Genomic DNA, 19800 nt, shown 5'->3' with positions numbered 1-19800 from the left:
TATGGCTTCATCATATTCACATCATTTTAGGATGAGGATCCTGGCAAAGATCCTGTCCTTTGAACATTTACTTCCACAATGGGTGCAAAAACAGGTTACATAGTGTGCAAGGGAAGTTATGGTGAGCTCCGCTGGGCTTAATGCTTCACACAGCCTACAGAAAGAGGCCTTCAGGGCACAGTAAAGATGGCAGGAGGACCGTTAGGGGTGAAGAGTTGCCTGTGATTGCAGCCACAAAGGAACTCTGTTTCCATCCAGCGGACATCAACATATGATTAATTTGCCATCGTTAGAGGAACCCACTCCTCCCTCTCTATGCCTAAGCACAGCTAACAGAAGCCCAACACTAAAATTTATCTACTGTAGTTGCTTGAGTTTTCAACAGAGTTGATGTGTTACGTGTAAAAAAAACCCACTGAATCAGCGTGTGTGAGACAGAGGAGCCACTCCTCCTCATGAGTTAATGATAACTAGCATGCTCCCTGTGATTTACATTGTTCACATCACTTGATCCTCCATCTACACATAAATGAAAGTGAATGAAAACATGCAAAGCAGAGTCAAAGCACCACATAATCAACAACAAAAACAGGAACAACAACTTGTCAATGACTGGTGCTGATGGCTTTCGTGCCTGCACAGATGGTAATCAGTAGCAGACGCGCTGGTCAAGGTGCAGCCAGTAGGCTGGTGTTCCTCCTCAGCATCCTTATGTAAATGTGAGTGGGAGAAGCGGCACTACACAATGCCCTGCACAGCGGAGGACTAACGTCTCTCCTGCAGAGCAGAAAAACATGTGAGCCAGGAGACAAAGGAGTGAGCAAGGGAGAGGGAGCGAGAGAGAGGGAGGAGGAGGGAGTTAGAGGGGCTTTTTCCTGCTGAAGAGAGGGCAAGAGAGAGAGAGAGAGAGAGAGAGAGAGAGAGAGAGAGAGAGAGAGAGAGAGAGAGAGAGAGAGAGAGAGAGAGAGAGATGGAGGGAGGGAGAGAGAGAGATGAAGGGAGGGAGAAAAGAGGGTGTACAGCTCTCATTGTCTCCAAGTGCTGAAACGAGGGTTGTTTTGATGGTCGCAGCATACTGCCTATCTCTATGAGACAGCGAGTGATAGAAGTGAATGAGAAAGGCACAGAGTTGGACAGTTGGTCTCTAAGGGGTTGGCCCATTTTTAACACCAGAGTAACACAGCATAACTACTCACCTCCCTCACTGTAATTAAGAGCAGAAATGAGATAGCTGTTTGTATAGTGTTTACTTAGTATAAGTGTAAACAAATCAGAATGACTGTAAAACTGAACAGGCGTATAGGATAAACAGACTAATCACTGCATTTCAGTTTTAGGTCTACAGAGAGAAACTGAAAATTTGGTATAGCATGTGTGCATGGGAAGGTACAAAAAGCAAAAACCTGCACATGGGTAACAGTGACATATCAACATAGTTATTAAGCACATAAAGCACAAGAGTATAGCAGAATAATGCACTTAAGGAAGATAAAATAATGGGAGGATAAAAAGAAAAATAATAGCAGAACAAGAGGGAGGAGCAAGTCAGTGGTCCGGTGATTGCTGTCACACCATGCTCAATCTGATCATATTCTGTCCAGTGAATTCACTGTAATGCCGTCAGGTCGGTGTTATATTACACTCTTCAGTAGAAGAAATCGCTATTCCAAGTCTTTTATTCCTTCTGCTATCAAGCTATTAAATGCAGATAATAGTCTTTTCAAATGATTGTTATATTTGTTGTCTATGTGCATTTATTTATTTATGTATTTATCTATGTATGTGGATTTGGTGTCTGACATATTGTAAAGGTTATTCATCCATCCATTTTCTAAGCCGCTTCTCTGTCAGGGCCGCGGGGGGGTGCTGGAGCCTATCCCAGCGGTCATTGGGTGAAGGTGGGATACACCCTGTACAGGTCGCCAGTCCATCGCAGGGCAGACAGACAGACACAGACAGTCACTCACACACTCACACATATGGGCAATTCAGCAAGTCCAATAGGCCTGACTGCATGTCTTTGGACTGTGGGAGGAAACCGGAGAACCCGGAGGAAACCCACGCAGACAAGGGGAGAACATGCAAACTCCACACATTTATTTATTTAAAAAGTATGTATGTGTGTGTATATATGTACATTTGCGTGTATTAAGGAGAAGGTTGCGAATGAATTGCCATTTTTGGGACTAATAAAGTATTCTGAACTGAACTGAACTAATGCGAAAATGGCAAATTCTCATAGCTCCATCACACAGATGTTATCAAAATGCAAACTGCCCTCCACACAGACTGGAGGCAACTCACTGGTCTGGCAGACTGTACACAGCAGCCCTTCCAAGCAGAGCAAAGTTCAGTGTGTGTATGAGAGCCACAGCCCCCTCTCTTCACAGATGCTGCTGCTGCTCTCCACGTGACTGCTCTATTGTTTACTTCAGTGAGAAGCTTCAGCCACAGGCAGCTCAGAGAAGACTCCACATTCTGTGTAGAAGAAAAACACAAGGTGTCCCATACGTCCCCTAAAGTGGGGGTAGAGGGGAGACTGTACCAGCTGTCACCACCACAAAAACAGCCCGCAGAAAAAGTGCTCCAACGCATTGAGCATTTCCCCTCTCAAGCTGCTCTCAGGCTGCAAAAACAAGAGAATCAGCAGAAGTGTGATAATACACAGCTCAGCGGGTGAGCGGTGGACGGAAAAACACTTTAACCCACACCTTAATGTGTCTTTAGCCTCTGCATTCCCCTTCACTGACTTGGAGAGGAGATCTGGAATATCAGAGTTCAACTGGCTAAGGACAATCAGGGCAGGTCAATGACACTGGGAGGTGAGGATGGTAGGAAAAAAGGTCTGCTGGAACTTGCACTAGAAAGTGAGGAGCCCTTACCAAACACACAAAATTACTCCCTTAAAAATTAAAATGATATCTACCTTAAATTGTTCAATTCACACTGATATTTACTATTTTCCTTATAGACCCCTATAGATTAATGATATAGAACTTTGAAAGCACAAAAAATTGCTTTACTAATTTAACTTGAAATCAGAATGCAGCTGACTTCTGCTGCCACCACCTGATTTCTTTTCTTCACTGTCTAAGCAAAACAAATTCAAGTTCAACAAAAGCTTTTTACTCCACAGAAACAAAAATCAATACACATAGTTTAAGCTAGGGAGGACTGCCATTCCCTACAATGGAAACATCATGCATCATAAATCCCAGTGGGGTGTCTACCCATTCAATCATTCCCTCTCACTGACCATTACTGCTTATATAAATATATCTGTATATGCCTTTGTACATACAGACCCTCTAGAGAAACAAACCTAACCTTTTTCAAAAATATCTTTCATGAAAATCTTTGTTGGGAGTAATTGCCCTGCTCATGCAATTCTTGTCACTTCACATATTTTGCAAAACAACAACCTGGAATACTTGTTCATGAAAGTCAAGAACATTTCACGCACCAAAACATAAACACAATCCCTATGCAAATACAGCCAAAAACTCTCACTGAGAGTGCTGACCCTGAGCAGCAGAGAAATGTGATTTCGACACAAATAGCAAGCCACTTTTGTCACTGTCACTTCAGCTATACACAGGAAACATGTCTGCATGCTGTTGCAACCGTCAAAAATAGAGGATATAAAAATTGTAAAAACAAGTGATACTGAGAGGTTAGTGCTGAATCCTCTGGACTAACCATTCCCAGCCCCTGAGTACAGAAATATAATGAGATCTGTGTACAAAGGCTGCTGTGCTGCATTTGATACATGTGTCTTTCTGGTATGCATTCTTCCAACATCACATTAACTATCTATAAATTCAGTTACAGTAAGTTGTTTATAGTTTTAACCTTTTCATATGTTCAAGAAACCTTGCAATCTATACAAGATATCCTGAAAGTGGTCCTCCGTAATGCCACTAGTACATACTAACATCAACGTTTGAGTTATGGAACAGCATAACTCAATCACAGAGGGATAAATTAAACACATAAAACTTGCGATGTTTGAAAATCATGCAGTGTATATTTAGTACATGTTCATTTTGGCTCTATGTACAAAAAGAGGAGTACTGATCCCTGAATATGACAGTGATCGTACTACCTGAACAACTTTGATAATCCTTATCCTATATGAATGCTTTGCAAAATATCATTAGTGAAGATGAAGTATAGTTGTTACATGACTTTCTTTCACTTTGAGAGACTGTAATAGGTATACAATAATAAATGTTTTTTAAATTGTCTGCAATTTATTGCACTCTTTTTGCTGTTCCTTATGAAAATAGTTATGCAGCTGGCAAAAGCAGGTCCAGTACTCAGAGTGTAACTAGTGTTTAGCTGGCTGTGGGTTTGACTAAGTTACTAGGTACAATATAGACATACAACACTGTTCTGGTAAAATGTGAACTGTTTACTCAGCCTAATCTTCAAAACTTCAGAGGGACTGCAAATGCCCTCTTGTTCTCCTGCTCCCTCCTTCTGCATCCTGCATATCTTACTGTCACATTCTTTTCCTGGAGCCCTCTCCATTCTCATCCTGCTAAACTGTGATAAAAACTGATGAGAGCTACCCAAATTAAACTCAGGACAATTATGACAGCCACATGCATGAAACTTAATTGGTACATCTCCATTTTAATTAATAAAGGCTGTCAGCTTGACAAAGATCAATAATTTGTGTCGCCAACTATACTGTCAAAATCAATAGGTATAATTAGAAACTTTGAAAGCGGTATGCAGTTTTTGTTTTAAGAGGCTACACTTGAGCAGCTAGACATCATGACATATGTCAAGCCAGCCTGACTTTGTCATAACCCGAGCTCAGTCTGTGTTAGTCCTTCTCAGTGACCAAGCAGTACAGGCAAGGTGAGACAATTTAGCATATTATAATAATTCTAATAATAATCTAATAATAATTTAATAATATTTATATTTACTGTTTTTATTTGAAGTGAAACACCAAAGATTAGGTACATTATTGCCAGCCCCTTTCTGACGGAGTCATTATGATTATTTCTTCAACATAACATAATGCACACTTACCAAATGCAATTAATTAGCACCTTCAAATCTTAGTAAAGTGCATTAATATTGCGAGGCTGTGTTTGAAACACTGAACACAGAATGTGATTTAGTGAAACTGCAGCTGATAGCGCAATTCCAGGGCATTTACATTTAGATTTCTGAAATTATGTAGCTACATGACCAAGCTGCAAGACAATCAAAAGTTTACAAAGCTGAACACTTTAGTTTCCCAGACATGGATAAAGCCTAGTCTTGGACTAAACTGCAGTGCCAGTGTAGTTTAGTATGGCCAAATTTCCAAAAGTTACACACAACCTCCAATGGAAAATTAGCTATTGTTTTGCTCAGTGATGAAATAAAATGTTCATGGATGTTTTTTTGGCCTTGGTTTTTAGGCCATTTAATTTATGTGATTAGCAACACTGTTTCTACATAACAATGAAACTAAGAATATCTTTCAACATATTAAGGGCAATTTTACACTAGAGTTATATCTGGTCCTCCTGAAAAACTCCAGCGAACTCTGGTGTGGTCCGCTGTGCATGTGAAAGCTATCCGCTCCCGGCACAAGTAGAGTTGTGCGATTCGTTTTTTTTGTAATGTGAATGCTTCATCTTTCAGAGTTACTTCCCTTTTCAAGTTTCATGATGACGGGGAAAGCACTGTTTTTTGCCACTTGACTGTTTGCAGCTTGGACAACAATAGCAGCAAACAGATGAAACCACTGTCTACCATTATGCAAACCTGCATGCAGAAAAGTGACATATGGAATTGCACAACTGATCCAGAGTTTGGATGGAATTCTTGCGTGTGAAAGCAAATCAGCAGCAATGAGTCCCTCCCCAAACAAGCCCAGAATCGTTTCTGGGTGCGGACTCATATATGGGTGGCAAGTGTGAAAACATCCAAAAATACTAAGAAGAAAGTAACAAATATAATTAAACAAAATCAACGTGATTATCAAAAATATCTTCAGATCATGTCATTTGAGGCTATTTTGTTTAAAAAAAACACATGTAATATTTACAATCTCACATCTATTATGTCCTAAGTCTTATTATACTATGGACTAAAATTTAATATATATTTATATATAGTTATAAGTTATTCTTATTATAAAAATATAAAAGTAGAAAACTTATACTGACCTACTGGCAGCCCAGGTCTTACATATTTACATATCATATTTAATGTATACTATGTGTAAAAATGTACTATTATAATACTGGTTGTCCAGCAAATGTCACAGCCAACCACCAAGAGATTCAGTTTGATGTCTAAATTGTATTCTACCAGTTTTCTGCTTGTAGCCAATCTGATAGATAAGAGTAGGCTGCTGAGAGAAGTTTGTTGTGGGTGAGCTGGAATATGTCCAGCATCTTAGAAGCCCAGGCTTTAGAGAGAGAGAGAGGTGCTTTTCAGATGCTAATCACATGGCTTCTAAAGCCGTACTCCAAGCACAGTCCCTTTTGGAGGGAAATTATTTTATTTTACCAGACACTGGGCTGTTCTTCTGAGAAACAACAATTTTCAATCTAAGCCTCTCATTTCTCTGCCCCACTGTTGTACTAAAAGAGAAAAAAGAAGGAAAAAAACTAATCGTAAAAGAGGAGAGAAATAAAGGCATCACCATTACTGCTGGTCATATGCCTGTCTGAAAGGTCGCATGAAACCCAGTGTTTTGCTTCTATTCATTTCCTGAGCTCAACACAGTGCTGCTAAACAGCAGGCTTAGCGAGGGGTTTTTTGGGGAAATCTAGAATACCTCTGATAATGCACTCTATGAGGCATGCTTTGGAAGAGCGCCAAGCAATTACTGCTTGTTGTACAGACTCAGTTAAGTTCATGTTTTAAGTTAACTTTGGGTCAGCAAAGCTAAACTCACTTGCTTTAACTTATTCCAAAGTAGAATAAGTTAAAGCAAGTGAAATGTTTAATTGAGCACAGCTGACTAAAGACTTTTGGTGAGGCACTGAATCTGTTGAGAGCCTGCTGTTGTTTTTAGTTCTCCATAACAAGCAGAGTGTTTTCGGTACTTCCCCTAAACCAAGCTTTACTTCCTCAGGTTGCAATTAGTTGTCTGAAGGCTATTCATCAAATTTTCAGAACACCAATGCCACAATTCGGATCGCCAACTCGTGTTACAATTGGTCATTTCCTGCTATGGGGAAAATACATAAGCATGAAAAGAACAGCAAAGGCCCACATCTGTTCCAAAGGAAGCACAATTGTATCTGCAGATACAGAGAGCCCTGGGCTGATTAGCCCAAAGCAATGCAGGCCATGCAAACAGGAACAGTAAACCTCAAGTGCGACCACTTTCAAACTCTAAGATGTAGCAAGTAAAAAAACCTTTTCATAACATTATCTCTCTAAGGAAGGCAGTGAAAGGGAAAATAGATCAGTCATCACATTTTTTATTGATTTCTTTTTGCAAGGTCTGTCAGAATGTTTATGCTGAATTAGTGTAAACAAATATGATGAGCAAAGCTATTCAGCTCAATAATGAGAACCAAAACAGCTGACAAGTGAGTGAAATGTGCACCTCCACCTTCTCCCAGTCCCGCAGACCTTCAGCCTTCCACCAGTCCACACTGTTTCTCCATTTTACAGTTACTGAAGTGCTATGCACTGCAATTCACTGATCTTAAAATGCTTCTGTATCTAGGTTACCATTGACTGGCATGCAATCACAAGCTCAAGGGTGTGTGGCCAATTCTTTTCAATCACAATCTGAGAGGGCAAAGTGCACTTAAATTCCTCAAGGTCCAAGTTCTCAGCCTCCAACATTGTAATTGCTATGCTCTCTAAATTCTAGTCTTTCTCCCAAAAAATAAACACAATATTAGTTTTAAAAGAATGGATCACCACTTCAGGTTAATAACATTGTCATCCACTTCTAAGATTACTCCTTAGGTCAGACTTGCATCTGAGCTTCTGAACTAAACTTACATCTAATCCTTCAGTTTATCATGGGACATGTCATCATTCAAGAATTAAAGGTCCGCATGTTAATGTAATTTCACATAAACAATACAATTTCAGGCGCTTTCCAGGGCTTTAGGCCCATACCTTGATTACGATCTATGTTAAGACCTGAAACTCAATAAAATACACATTGGGGTTTTAGAAGCATAACAGTATTACTATGCCTTCTAGTAGTTCCACCTCTTCAAAAACTGAAAGAAACCGGAAAACATAACATAAACATAACATAAACATAAAATAAGAAAAAAAAACAGTATCTACTACTCATTCTGTGTTTGCCTGATGCCTCCTGCCAGAAGAAAGCCACAATAACCCATGTGGAATAACAGTTGGAATATGGTACTGTAATCCATCTAAAACCATGTCTGAAAGACTACAACAGCTTCTGTTCAAGTATTTTAGAGATTTCTGCTCTCTACCCAAATTCAGCTCTTCACTGGTGAAATCTGGTTCCCCAGAAAAGTGAGCAACTAGGTGGATGATTCACTGTCATTTCCAGATGCAAAATGAAAATGGTTGAGTATGTTTGCTAATATGCATTCATGAGGTTTCAATGGTACATCACAGATAAGGACATTTAACTTTGTGCTGGTATATATGCAGTAAACATGCCTGCATAAAATAAAATATTGTTAAATAACTACATTCTTAAATGACAGTTTGTCTCCACAATGGAAAACAGAAAAGGTATTGTGTGAGGAGATCAATTATTCAACGACAAATTAATATTTGTTGACTAAAGTAATAATTGTATTTAACCCCACAGAACATATCAACATTTATATCAACAAGAAAATGAAAGCGCAATCTAAAAATTCAAATGGCCACCAACTTACATAACACCTGAACATTTGCACAGATGTGAGAAATAAATGTTAAATGTATGACTAATAATGATCTCTCTGTTTTATCAACGCCGCCAAAGTGAGCAAAACAACAGCTAGAATGTGGATCACTAAACCTCTGAAGATCAACATTGCGCTTTTACTGCACATACGGTGCACCTCATAAACCACAACTAAACCGTGATACAGGCCTAGGCCTTTCCAATGGCTTTCTGCCACATGTCAAACATGTGACATTTAATTTTCTGTCTGCAGATTTTTTTTTCTTAGAAGCCCTTTATGTAACATTTAACAGCAAATAGGCCTAACAATTTTCCTTCCAAAGTTTATCACCGTTGTTTATAGGGAGCATCTGAGCCTCAAAGTTCACTCCTTCACCAATCTAATTCCAGCTTTAGAAAATATAAACACCACAGTGTCAACAGTGACAAATCAGTTATGATGGTAGGCCATACTTTTGAAAAGTGTTTAGACACAACTTCAGCTATAGTAATACTTCTTGGTAGCTGACTCTTATGTAATGTTTGAATTCAGTTTACAATATTATAATGATTAGATTATGCATAAAATCTTACGGGACCTTCAGAAAAATATATATAGCCATTAGAGCAAGTGTGCAAGTTGACATATGTACATTCTGGGTACCTGTTGTATCATAGATTCTGTCTACATGCTGCACTGAATGTCATTTCTGTACTAAAAATGTCTACAAATATGTCTTTTCATTTACAAAGAACAACAGAAAGCCACTTTAAGAAGCATCTGAAAATTAGGCATAGGTTCAAAGCAGTTGATGGACATTCATGCTTGCTGTAAGTGTGCAGAAATATAAACAACTCTCAATAATAATAGCACTTGTTAAATGCTATAACAGCTCTGATGCAATCAATACTCCTTAATGAAACTGACACTTATAACAAAGTAATAAATATTTATAAGCAAAAACATTAGGCATGCTTAGATAACACCCAAGTTATAAATAAACTTATGCAAAAATGCATTTATGTTGTTTTCTTTTTTCCCCTTATCCTTTTTTTATATCTTTTTTCAAACCACTGGTGTTTGAATGTGTATCTATATGAACATATAGCTTTCCCAATGAACCCAATAAACTGCTTATGTGATGAAACAACATAAACTTTACATAAACTATGTAATGTTACGATTACAATATGTTAAATGTGATTAAGTTAATTAAGAATAGCGGTTTCTGTCAAATATAAAAGTTGTAAAAAAATTAACTAAATTAATAGTGATAAAAAGTGATCACTAGTATTTTTGTTCAACTCTCTTCAATCAGGGTATACACAGTGCACAGAAGAACGAGAGAAAAGTAACCCAACACCACTCACAATCATGTATTGGTTTTTCTTTTACACATTCTATTGCTGCCAGTGAGGGGCGCTGCTTCTACAGTGCAATCCTACCTGGCATGGGGCACGTCAATGCTGGAGGAGACCACCTTGCGTTTCTGCTCCAGCAGAGAGACGGAGCGGGTGTGGTCCTTCTCTTGGTCCAGTGCCCGGCCTGTCCGTTTATGCTCCAGCACCCGAGGATCCTCTCCCCCCTCTGGGCTGGGCAATGTGACCTCTCCCTTCTGCACAACACCATTCTGGCTCTGTGCTTGCCCATCCCGCTCACCGCCGTTACAGGAGCTCTGCTAATGGAAAACACAGACACAGCCCGCTGAGTGGAGGAAAATATCTTCCACCCATGCAACAGCACTCCTTTTCCCCTCATACACACTTTCACCCCTGAATGCAATGCCTGGGACTACAGTCTTGTTTACCTTGCTGGCTAGTCATAATACAAACGCCTACTGCAGTGTGTTTGTTTGTAAATGAGAGAGTAACAAAGATGCACACCAGCAGATTCTGTGTTATTGAGCTGTTAGTGTTTAATACTTGCATCAATGCTTACACTGGAGCAACAAAATGGATCAAGATGTTTCCTCCCCCAGTTGGCAGACCTACTTGTGTAGTAAAGAGGAGCAGTGCAGAACAGGATCTGTGCAGATTTTTGCACTGTTAACAAAGAAAATTAAATCCTTTTCACCACTGTTTTCCTCATTGCACAAAAGCCATTCACAGCCACACTTATGCATAAATGAGCTTGCCATTCTTTTCTTACTCCTGCTCTGCACAGCAGCCATACATGTTTCTACTACACTGTGACTAAACTCATTGTTCACACAGAGAAAGCATGCAAAAAAGATGCACAAATGCACTTGCAGTAAAAAATACACCATTCAGATCATTATCTCCCATTAACATGAGCATCACCCAGTTCATCACACATTATGATTTGAAGATAAAGGCACAAGGAGAGCTCAGTAGAAAGTACCTGCTTAAATAACTCTTTCACCTAAGAAAAGGCAAAAGTAATATACAAGACTTCAGTTACTCAAAAAGATTTATTTTGCCATTAAGAAACATCATACTCTATGTTCCAATGTTTAATTTAAATAAACCACCATTCACCTCCCCGTGAGTAAGTATAATATTTCACCAAGGTAAGACACGAAAGAAGACGGTTCTGGTTATTCTTTTTCAACAGATTAAGCTAGAACTGTCAAAGCAGTTTGTGCTGTGAAACAGCTTTCCAACAGCAAAAATCAGCAAGTCGATTTCACAAGTTTACATTTAAAATTAACGCATTAGTCTCTCTCTCTCTCTCTCATCCTTAGTCTAGCTCTCTCTCATTGCCTCGCTCTCTTTGACTGACAGACAAAAACAATTCCTTCCTTTAGGCATGTGTTTGTAACAACTGCAGCGTTAACACCCACTGTTGCGCACACTCTAAAATGGTCAAATAGGCTCATGGGTCATAATTCAATTGCGTCAGTCAAGCAAATCATAATCCAATGTGCACAGACATCCTTAATCAAATTAAGCATGTCTTAGTTCTATAGCATTAATTGGATGTGAAAACAAGATGTATGAAGATGAATGATCCATTATTTTATTAGATCAAACAAAAGAACAACGTCTCCCTGTCTGTGGACTACCTACATGAATTACTGTACAGTGGTTCGCATGCAGGGCCATTTTAGTATGCTTCACTGGGGCAACAATGACAACATTGATTATTCACCACTCTGTTTTCTGCTACTGCTTTGGTCTCATCTAACAAAGAAGCACTTAAGACTAGTAACTGCATGTTTATTTATCCTTTCCAGTCAAGCCAATGACAAGTTACATCTATAGATAATCTGCCTTTAAAAGGCACTTAAGTGATCATAGTAAACACCAGCAGCATCTCCACTTCATGTCTGTACTGGTAATATCACCTATCCATTATGGTCAAATCTATGCTGAGCCCACACCATGTGGATAGCTTTCATAGTCTGTATTCACCAAGCATTTAGGTAGTAGGAGTTTGTGTGTCTACAACCAGAATAAGTACAGAGAAATCTGACCTGAGCTCAATGCTTTAACTCATGACTGCTTTGTAAATACCAGCCCAGAACTAACAGATTACAGATTACTATCATCAGCAAAAGCTACCCTTCAACCCATTAAAGACTCTAAACCACAGAAACAAAAATGGGAGGTACAAAACAGCCGGCCTTTGTCTTCAGGGCTCACAAGTATCTGCACTCAACTTAAAGCCCCTCCCTGCAAAACAAGTCAACAAGTGGCATTCCCTCAAGCTGAACAGGGCTCATTTAGGATTCCAGGCTCCCTGCCAGGGTCACAGATTTAGAATAGTCGTCCGTTTGAAGCACTTCATTTCACCAGCTCACAACGGCAGCTGCTCAGGGATGCTTTCCCTCTCCTGAGCTTCAAATCCTCTACCACCTCCTCCCTTCTTATAGTACAACTTTTTTGCTCCTGAGCTATAGGACGAAAAAACACTTCTAAAAACAAGTCTAAATAAGCTGCAGCTCCTCTACTCAGGTCTGAAATAAGCGCTTAATGTTTTCATTGGAGAGTGGAGACCACAGTATCTTGTTTGGTACAAAATGGCAAACATGTCTGGACTAAAACACCTTTAATCAATGATAACGTTTGGCAGGATGCTTTAGACTACTCCCTGGACAAATAAAACAAACACAAAATATGTAATTCTGTCAAATATATCCATTCAAATCCACCAAATTACACTGGTGAAGATATTTCTCATCTGGTCAAATAGACAACAGCTTGTGCTGCTGTTTTCAAGTGGAAATAGTGTAGCTAATGAGATATTTGGACTCTTATTTTGAGCATTTTCTTATGGTTTGTAGGACAACAGGCTGCAATTTTGCAATGAAGCCAATTAGGTCATTAAAAAGTCTTTGTTCGGCCATCATTTCCAGATGAACCTCCATCCTATCCTCTGTCATAAAGGCAAAAGCTGTAACGCACTCCATTTATTTTACACATAACTTGCTATTTCATAATAAAAATGTGGGTTTAAGAAAACCAAAGCAAACACAACGGCTTAAATCTCTACAGCAATGATACGTTAGCTCACATCACCGCAGAAAAGCATCACCAGCCGGCTTGGGCGGGCGCAGGACGGACAGAATGGAGGTTGTTATGAACAAACACAGATGCTTCTGCTAGACTGGCCAGAATGCTGCAAAGCATGTCGGTCATCACCCAACACAACACACAAACAGCACGGAGCCCGTGATCACGCTGGGCACTGCACCATGTATTTTCCCACGTTTGCGACTACTATGCATTCATAACGCATTAAGGGCATGCATTTCTTCGTGCAACGTAAACACTGTTCTCATTGTTGCTCAGGCTCAGAGCAGAGGTGATGGTGACCAATGCACACAGGACCCGGAGTCGGGGGGGGGGTGCTGTAAAGAAAAACAAAAGCAAGCATGAGCTGCCCACCACATACCTTCAGGCTGGACTTCAGCGGTCCCTTGGCGGCCATCTGAGCCGAGCCAAGCGCGATCTCCTCTTCTGAGAATTCCCTCACGGTGCCGTCCTGCATCAGCACGGTGTACACGCTGCACCGGTGGCCGCTCGAGGCGTCCCTGCTCTCCTGCTTGACGGCCTGCACCACTCCAGCTAGCGGCGCCGCGTGGCCGGCTGGAGCCGGCGCGTACACACGACTGCCTACGACGGAGCGCTTAACGAGGCGCCTGGCGTGCATGACTCACGGACGCGATGTTGGATGCATGGATGCGTTGTTAAAAATAAAACGGAAAAAAAAAATAAAACAGACAGGGAAAGGTCGAAGTCAGGACGATAAAAGCCGCAACGGCAGTGGGCTGAACGCGAATCGAACACGAGTCGAAGGGAACATGTTGACGTTAGTAAGCCGCCGCTCTCTTTTCGGTTCCCCGTTTCGGTACTTCAGTGGAGGCGACTACGACGGGAAACGGCATCCTGCAGTTAAATAACACAGAACGACACGTTTGGTTCGATTACCGCCACGACCAGCAACCGCTATCCTTCTTCTTTTTCAACCCTGTTTGTTTTTCTCGCCGATCCCCTTCAAGCTAGCGAGAGCGGAGGAAAACACGGAACGGCACAGCGGCTTCGGACCGAGCAGGACACGGTCGATTAAACGATGAAAAAGCACAAAATGGTCGGGGAAAACGTCGATTTACCTCAGGGGTTTAACATTTAATGTCTCAGCGATGGGCGTTGTCTGCGTCTGACGTCGTGTAAAGCAAAAAAACGCCACTAAAAGCCGAATTCACTCGACGGGGCGAGAAAATAACCGCTCCGATCCGTAACGGCCGCGGCGCGAGCCGGAGCCTCTTGCCGGCGGAATGCTGCCTGTAAACATGTGCGCTCGCGCGGCACATAGATACGCGCTCCCATTGGCCAAGAGCGCACACGCCTTCGCGGGCTTTACGTTCTGCCCACCCGCATTCCGGCGAACCTCGGTTCCCGTCCTGGGATTGGCTGGTAGTATCCGCGTCGTGCGCTACGATTGGCTAATGTTTCGTATTCACCAGAGCCGTATAGAGACATGGCTCTGGTATTCACAAGCAGCGGCCATAAATGACCAGCCAGTCCCTAGCGAAGGAGGCGGAGTTCTCCGGAATACAGGTGGGGATAAAATAACGCCTCCTCTCTGTGTCAGTTTCCCTCCCAACACACCGCAATGTTAGGCTGAAGGCGAGCTCCATTCAAAACAATGACGCAAGGCCAGAAGAAGAGAAAAACCGAGGAGGGCGGGCGAAACGATTACCGAACGTGTTTATCCTCGACTAGACTAAAACACTTGGCGATGGCGAGACGATAGTCCGTGACCTGTGGCTGTGCGGGGAATGAAGGACGTGAGCGAAGGTGTTGGAAATTAGCGGTAACGTTAGACGTCCATTGTGCCCCACTGTTTTTGTAGCAGGACTGTTTGCCTACAGCATAGTGGTATATCAGTGTTAGCCATTGACGGCGTAACGATTCAGAAAAAATGCTGTTCGATTCAATACAGCTGTGTCTGGATTCAGCACGTTTTTCAATACAGCAGAAATAAGCAGTGGCTGAAAATGTGCTTTATATTATTTATACTTGTATTACTTATATTATTAGAGCATTCAACTAGTAAAAGTTATATTTGAAACACAAGTTATGTCTTGTACTGTGTCAATTTGATGCTCACAAGCTAATATGTTAGCCCCAAGCAACAACAACAATAATAATTATATAATAATAGTAATAATAATAAATACAATAATATATACAATAAGTCTTATGGTCCACTTGTGTATTTTAAAAGAATTTTAAAGGTACAGTACATGTAGCAACAGGCTAATATTCTGGTGAACAATGCAATGTGATGCAGTTCAACTGAGCACAATATAATATACGTTTTAGTGTTACATCCTTAGTGTTGTGCTACTAAAGAGAAGATGGGCAATTTGATTTCAAAACTCTCTTCAAATACGTTGTCCTTTGGCAAGGACAGACAGAGGGTTTGTTTTATATCCATTGGTGGAATGATGGTTTTTCTCATTTATGAGATGGGAGTGGATGTACAAAACCACACAAACTCTTTTACTGGTCCAGTATGACTGCAGTATTTAATTGGCAAGTGATACTTTAAAAATATTATGAAATAAACAAATACAATCATACTTATTTACAAATAAAATACACTGGATTCACTCTGAAATAAAAGCAAAGTATACCATTGGAGTGCTGCAATATTAAATAACTGAAGTACCCTCACAATACAGAGCTTGTACCAAGAAAATGTACCATTATCGCAAAACAAACACGCAGACAGCATTGCATTTTCACCAAAGGGACTCGAGCTAATCTGCCATATCTGTAAACCACACTTCAAACAGAGTGACCTCTCAAAGAGTAACAGCCAAGTGGCGGCTGTAGTCATTGTCTTTTTTTATATGAAGACAAAATTGGCAGAATTCCCTTTCGACATCCACAGCGCATCCAAAAGACCTTCACAAGTTTCTGTGCTTTATAAGCCACCAGACAACAAACTATAAAACACGCTAAAACCTTCATTAAGGGAGGGTAGTTTATTAAAATATGTAAAATCGTACTGTATGTTAAACTGACCAATAAAGTTGCAAGTATTTACAGGTTTCTCTTGGCATGTAACTCACATGCAGTGTCTGTGTGGCATCCTTTTTGGATTAAGCTGCTTATTAAGAGAAAAAAAGAGCTTCATATTGAATTGTGCACTGAAAGGAATAGTTGCCAGGCAAGCGCTATGTGGCAGTACCATGTATTTTCTGTTGTGCTTTACTACTTTTTGACTGTGTACCTACTATAGGAAACAAAAATGTCTCAAAATAATGTATTTGATACGCTTTCATCAATACAGCTGCATTAATAAACATCCTTCTGCTAATTCATTTTGACACCGTTAAACAGGTATTTTTAGCGGAAATTAAAAATACTCAACATCACAAATAATTTATGAAGGCTTTACAGAAGTTTACAGCACATCAGCAATAGATATGGTTTTACCATGATTATCAGCCTGATAAAGAAGTATAGTTGGACTGTACGTACCGTAAGAGGTGATTTCATCTGCACATTACATTAACCCCTTTCACCATGAACTCCATGGAAACACTGATTGTGACTGCAACTGGCATAACCATAAAAAGTTCAGTTTAGCTTTTTTTCTGATATGTGCTGTGCAATATACATGCCGCTTGATCTCTTTGATTCTGAAGCTGTGAATGAGTGAAGCAGAGGTATTTTTTGCCTGGGTGAGCTGAGGACACCATGGCCCTGCACCTCACTCAGTGGGACAACACAGTTCCCAGCAAAGCCCACCTCCAGCAGAGAGCGCACTTACTAGTACACACTGCATGAATAAAACATCATTACTACAGCACAGTGATTACACGTCCATTTGTGGTACCCAAACATTCACATGAACATCATATCCTATTATTCTTCAAGGTTAATGTGGCACGAAAAAACTTCATTTCACATAAGTATCTGCATCTCCAACAAATGATAACCACACAAATTAGAATAGAGGATCTGTCATTTACAAGCACATTTTAGTGCCACAACACATCTGGAGGATGTTTTACTAAATTAAATGAAATTTTAGGCTAAATTGCATCTGATTAGACAAAGAAAAAAAGTGATGCACTGAATTTACCTGATTCAAAGCTATGCATCATTTCCACAAGTATAGAATATTTTACGTCAACACAATTACCCCTAAAACATGTTAACTGAAAGACTAAACTGTTATGACGAACTATACTGCATTCATGTGGAAACGTAACAGAAGGGAATCAAGTAAATTCAATGCATCAGTTTTTTTCTGCATCACAATGAACACAAATGTGGCACCACGTCAGCGGTGTGCATTCATGCGGAGTACATAAGTGCCAAATTGAACTGGTATGAACCACAATGCCACTCTTAAATATCAATCAGATGAGCTGCTGATGCAGTGCTGTTTGAGTTTGTAGGCCTATGTGACTCAGTCAGAGCCGAGATGTCTCGTTTAGGCCCAGCTCTCCAACGCTCTCGTAGTCAGGCTCCACCTGTCCGTCCCCCTGCTGGCTCTCTTCTGCAGTTTTTGGGATCTTGATGGTCTCGTACCCGGGGTCTACATTCTCTGTGGGCTCCTCTTGGGGTTGTTCTCCAGGGGGTGATGGGTACACATCCCTCACTGTTGCGTACAGGTCGCTGGATGTTGACTCTGGCATCAGTCCCTTGATTTCTGCAATGCAGCTGTAGTCGTTTTCCTTCTCCTCCACCGCTGGCTTTACTACTGTGGAGTATACGGCCAGTAACTGCAGGCAAGAAAACAGTGAATAAGGAAGATAATACCCTTAAGAGTTACGCACACTGCAGTTCTCCCTCTAATGCATCTAATTATCAGAAGGCTGTAGTAAAGAAAGTGATGTTTAAGGCTGTGGGCTGTGTTTAAAATATTGATAGAGCAATAGCTTGTGGTGATATTGACATAGTGCTACACAGAGTGTTAATGCACAAGTGAAATGGATACAGCATTGAAATGGCACATGTGCTCTAACAGTTAGGATTTAGCTCTTTATTTATTAATATTTGTACAAAAGACTCTGGAGAAGAATTCTGCCTGTCATACGTTCTGGAGAAACAGCACAGAATGAAGGTCATTCATTACTTTACCATCTGTGCGATGAAGTGAGTATAACTATGGTTATCTGTTGTTAAGGCATGCATCATCCTCATTAGTTGTGTATTTGAGTCAGTTTTTCTTTCAGACATGGTTTAGCTCAAGGTTATATGTCCTTCCATGCTGTGATTAGTGCTTAGTCGTTAACACATTGGTTGCGTGTCTGTAGACCTGCTTCATGTTGAACTGCTGTTAAAAACTACATCACAGAGACAGTCTGTGTTTGAGTTGTAAGGCTGTGACTAAACAGATGATGTTACTGTGCTTTATGTGGTCTGTGGCATGACAATTAGAAAAATTAGAATTAGAATTAACAACCATTGTCACTGTGTTTTGCACACTGTGAAATCAGACCTCTGCATTTAACCCATCCGTGCAGTGAAACACCCACATACATGCACACTAGTGAACACACACACTGGGGGTTAAGTGCCTTGCTCAAGGGCACTTCAGTCATGGACTGTCAGCCGAGGGGATCGAATCGGCAACCTTCTGGTCACAAGGCTGGTTCTCTAACCTCCAGCCCACGACTGCCCACGTCTGCCAATTTTGTTGTTTGCTGATAGCTTTGCAGCTGCAGACTCTTTCAGACATGCATATGTGCCTAAATATTTACTACTGCCTCACAGGCTGCTGCTGCCTCAGTTATTAAAAGTGCAGAAAGCTCATTCACTACTATATATTCACTAAATATACTATATATACACACCAAATACTATATATTTTAAACTATATATAGTATTTGCAGTTAACCCAGTATCATTTATTCATCATTCTTGTAAAAGCATTAAACTCCAAACATTTATCACGGGGGGGTGCTGGAGTCTATCCTACCTGTCATTGGGCGAAAGGCAGGATACACCCTAGACAGGTTGCCAGTCCATCATAGATCTTGTTTATCATTACTACTTATTTTTCAAATATATTTTTAGGTGAACCTTGACCAGAAGTGTAAACTGTACATCTATGTGTTTTGTCATTGTATTGTGCTATTTGGAGTTGTTTGTATCGTTACATTCATCAGATCTTCATGTACTTAAAAATATCCAGCCTTAGTGATGTTAGGGAGGCTTATTAACCCCCAGACAACAGCCTATTAATAACTCTCACATTAAATACTTACTACTATGTACATTGCAGGTTAGTGTCATGGTAGTTACTGAATAATCTAATCTAATACCGAATAATATGCTTGCAGTTTCATGGATTAATTACCTTTTTTTTAACCAAAAAAGCTGCAGTGAAAGAGTTATTCTTAGGTATCAGTAATATTTTTACAGGAAGACTTACCTCCCCAGCAGGAGTTACACCGTTCAGTGGTTCAGGAGTACTTGACAATGGAGAGTGCAGCTGTAAGACAATAAAACATTGTCTTAACAAT

General features: G+C 40.4%; 2 protein-coding genes across 4 annotated transcripts in view; both read right to left on the bottom strand.

Annotated features, from left to right (window-relative positions):
• The window catches only part of znf704 (zinc finger protein 704), a 30327-nt gene extending 15799 nt beyond the window's left edge, over nt 1-14528 (bottom strand). For 2 of the 3 annotated variants that reach the window (XM_017693787.2, XM_017693796.2), the window contains exons 1-2: nt 13701-14528; nt 10289-10521 (exon numbers count right to left, since the gene is read on the bottom strand). In XM_017693787.2, coding sequence (XP_017549276.1) covers nt 10289-10521; nt 13701-13958 — 491 coding nt within the window. In that variant the 5' untranslated portion in view covers nt 13959-14528. The remainder of the gene's footprint in view (nt 1-10288; nt 10522-13700) is intronic. The other variant, XM_017693805.2, reaches the window with a different exon arrangement.
• A 1284-nt stretch (nt 14529-15812) lies between these two features.
• The window catches only part of pag1 (phosphoprotein membrane anchor with glycosphingolipid microdomains 1), a 64839-nt gene continuing 60851 nt past the window's right edge, over nt 15813-19800 (bottom strand). The window contains exons 6-7 of the mRNA XM_017693775.2: nt 19710-19769; nt 15813-18054 (exon numbers count right to left, since the gene is read on the bottom strand). Coding sequence (XP_017549264.1) covers nt 17743-18054; nt 19710-19769 — 372 coding nt within the window. The 3' untranslated portion in view covers nt 15813-17742. The remainder of the gene's footprint in view (nt 18055-19709; nt 19770-19800) is intronic.

This window comes from Pygocentrus nattereri, chromosome 27 (assembly GCF_015220715.1).
Source record: "Pygocentrus nattereri isolate fPygNat1 chromosome 27, fPygNat1.pri, whole genome shotgun sequence".
Taxonomy (NCBI): Eukaryota; Metazoa; Chordata; class Actinopteri; order Characiformes; family Serrasalmidae; genus Pygocentrus; species Pygocentrus nattereri.
This window is presented reverse-complemented; position numbering and strand designations above follow the sequence as displayed.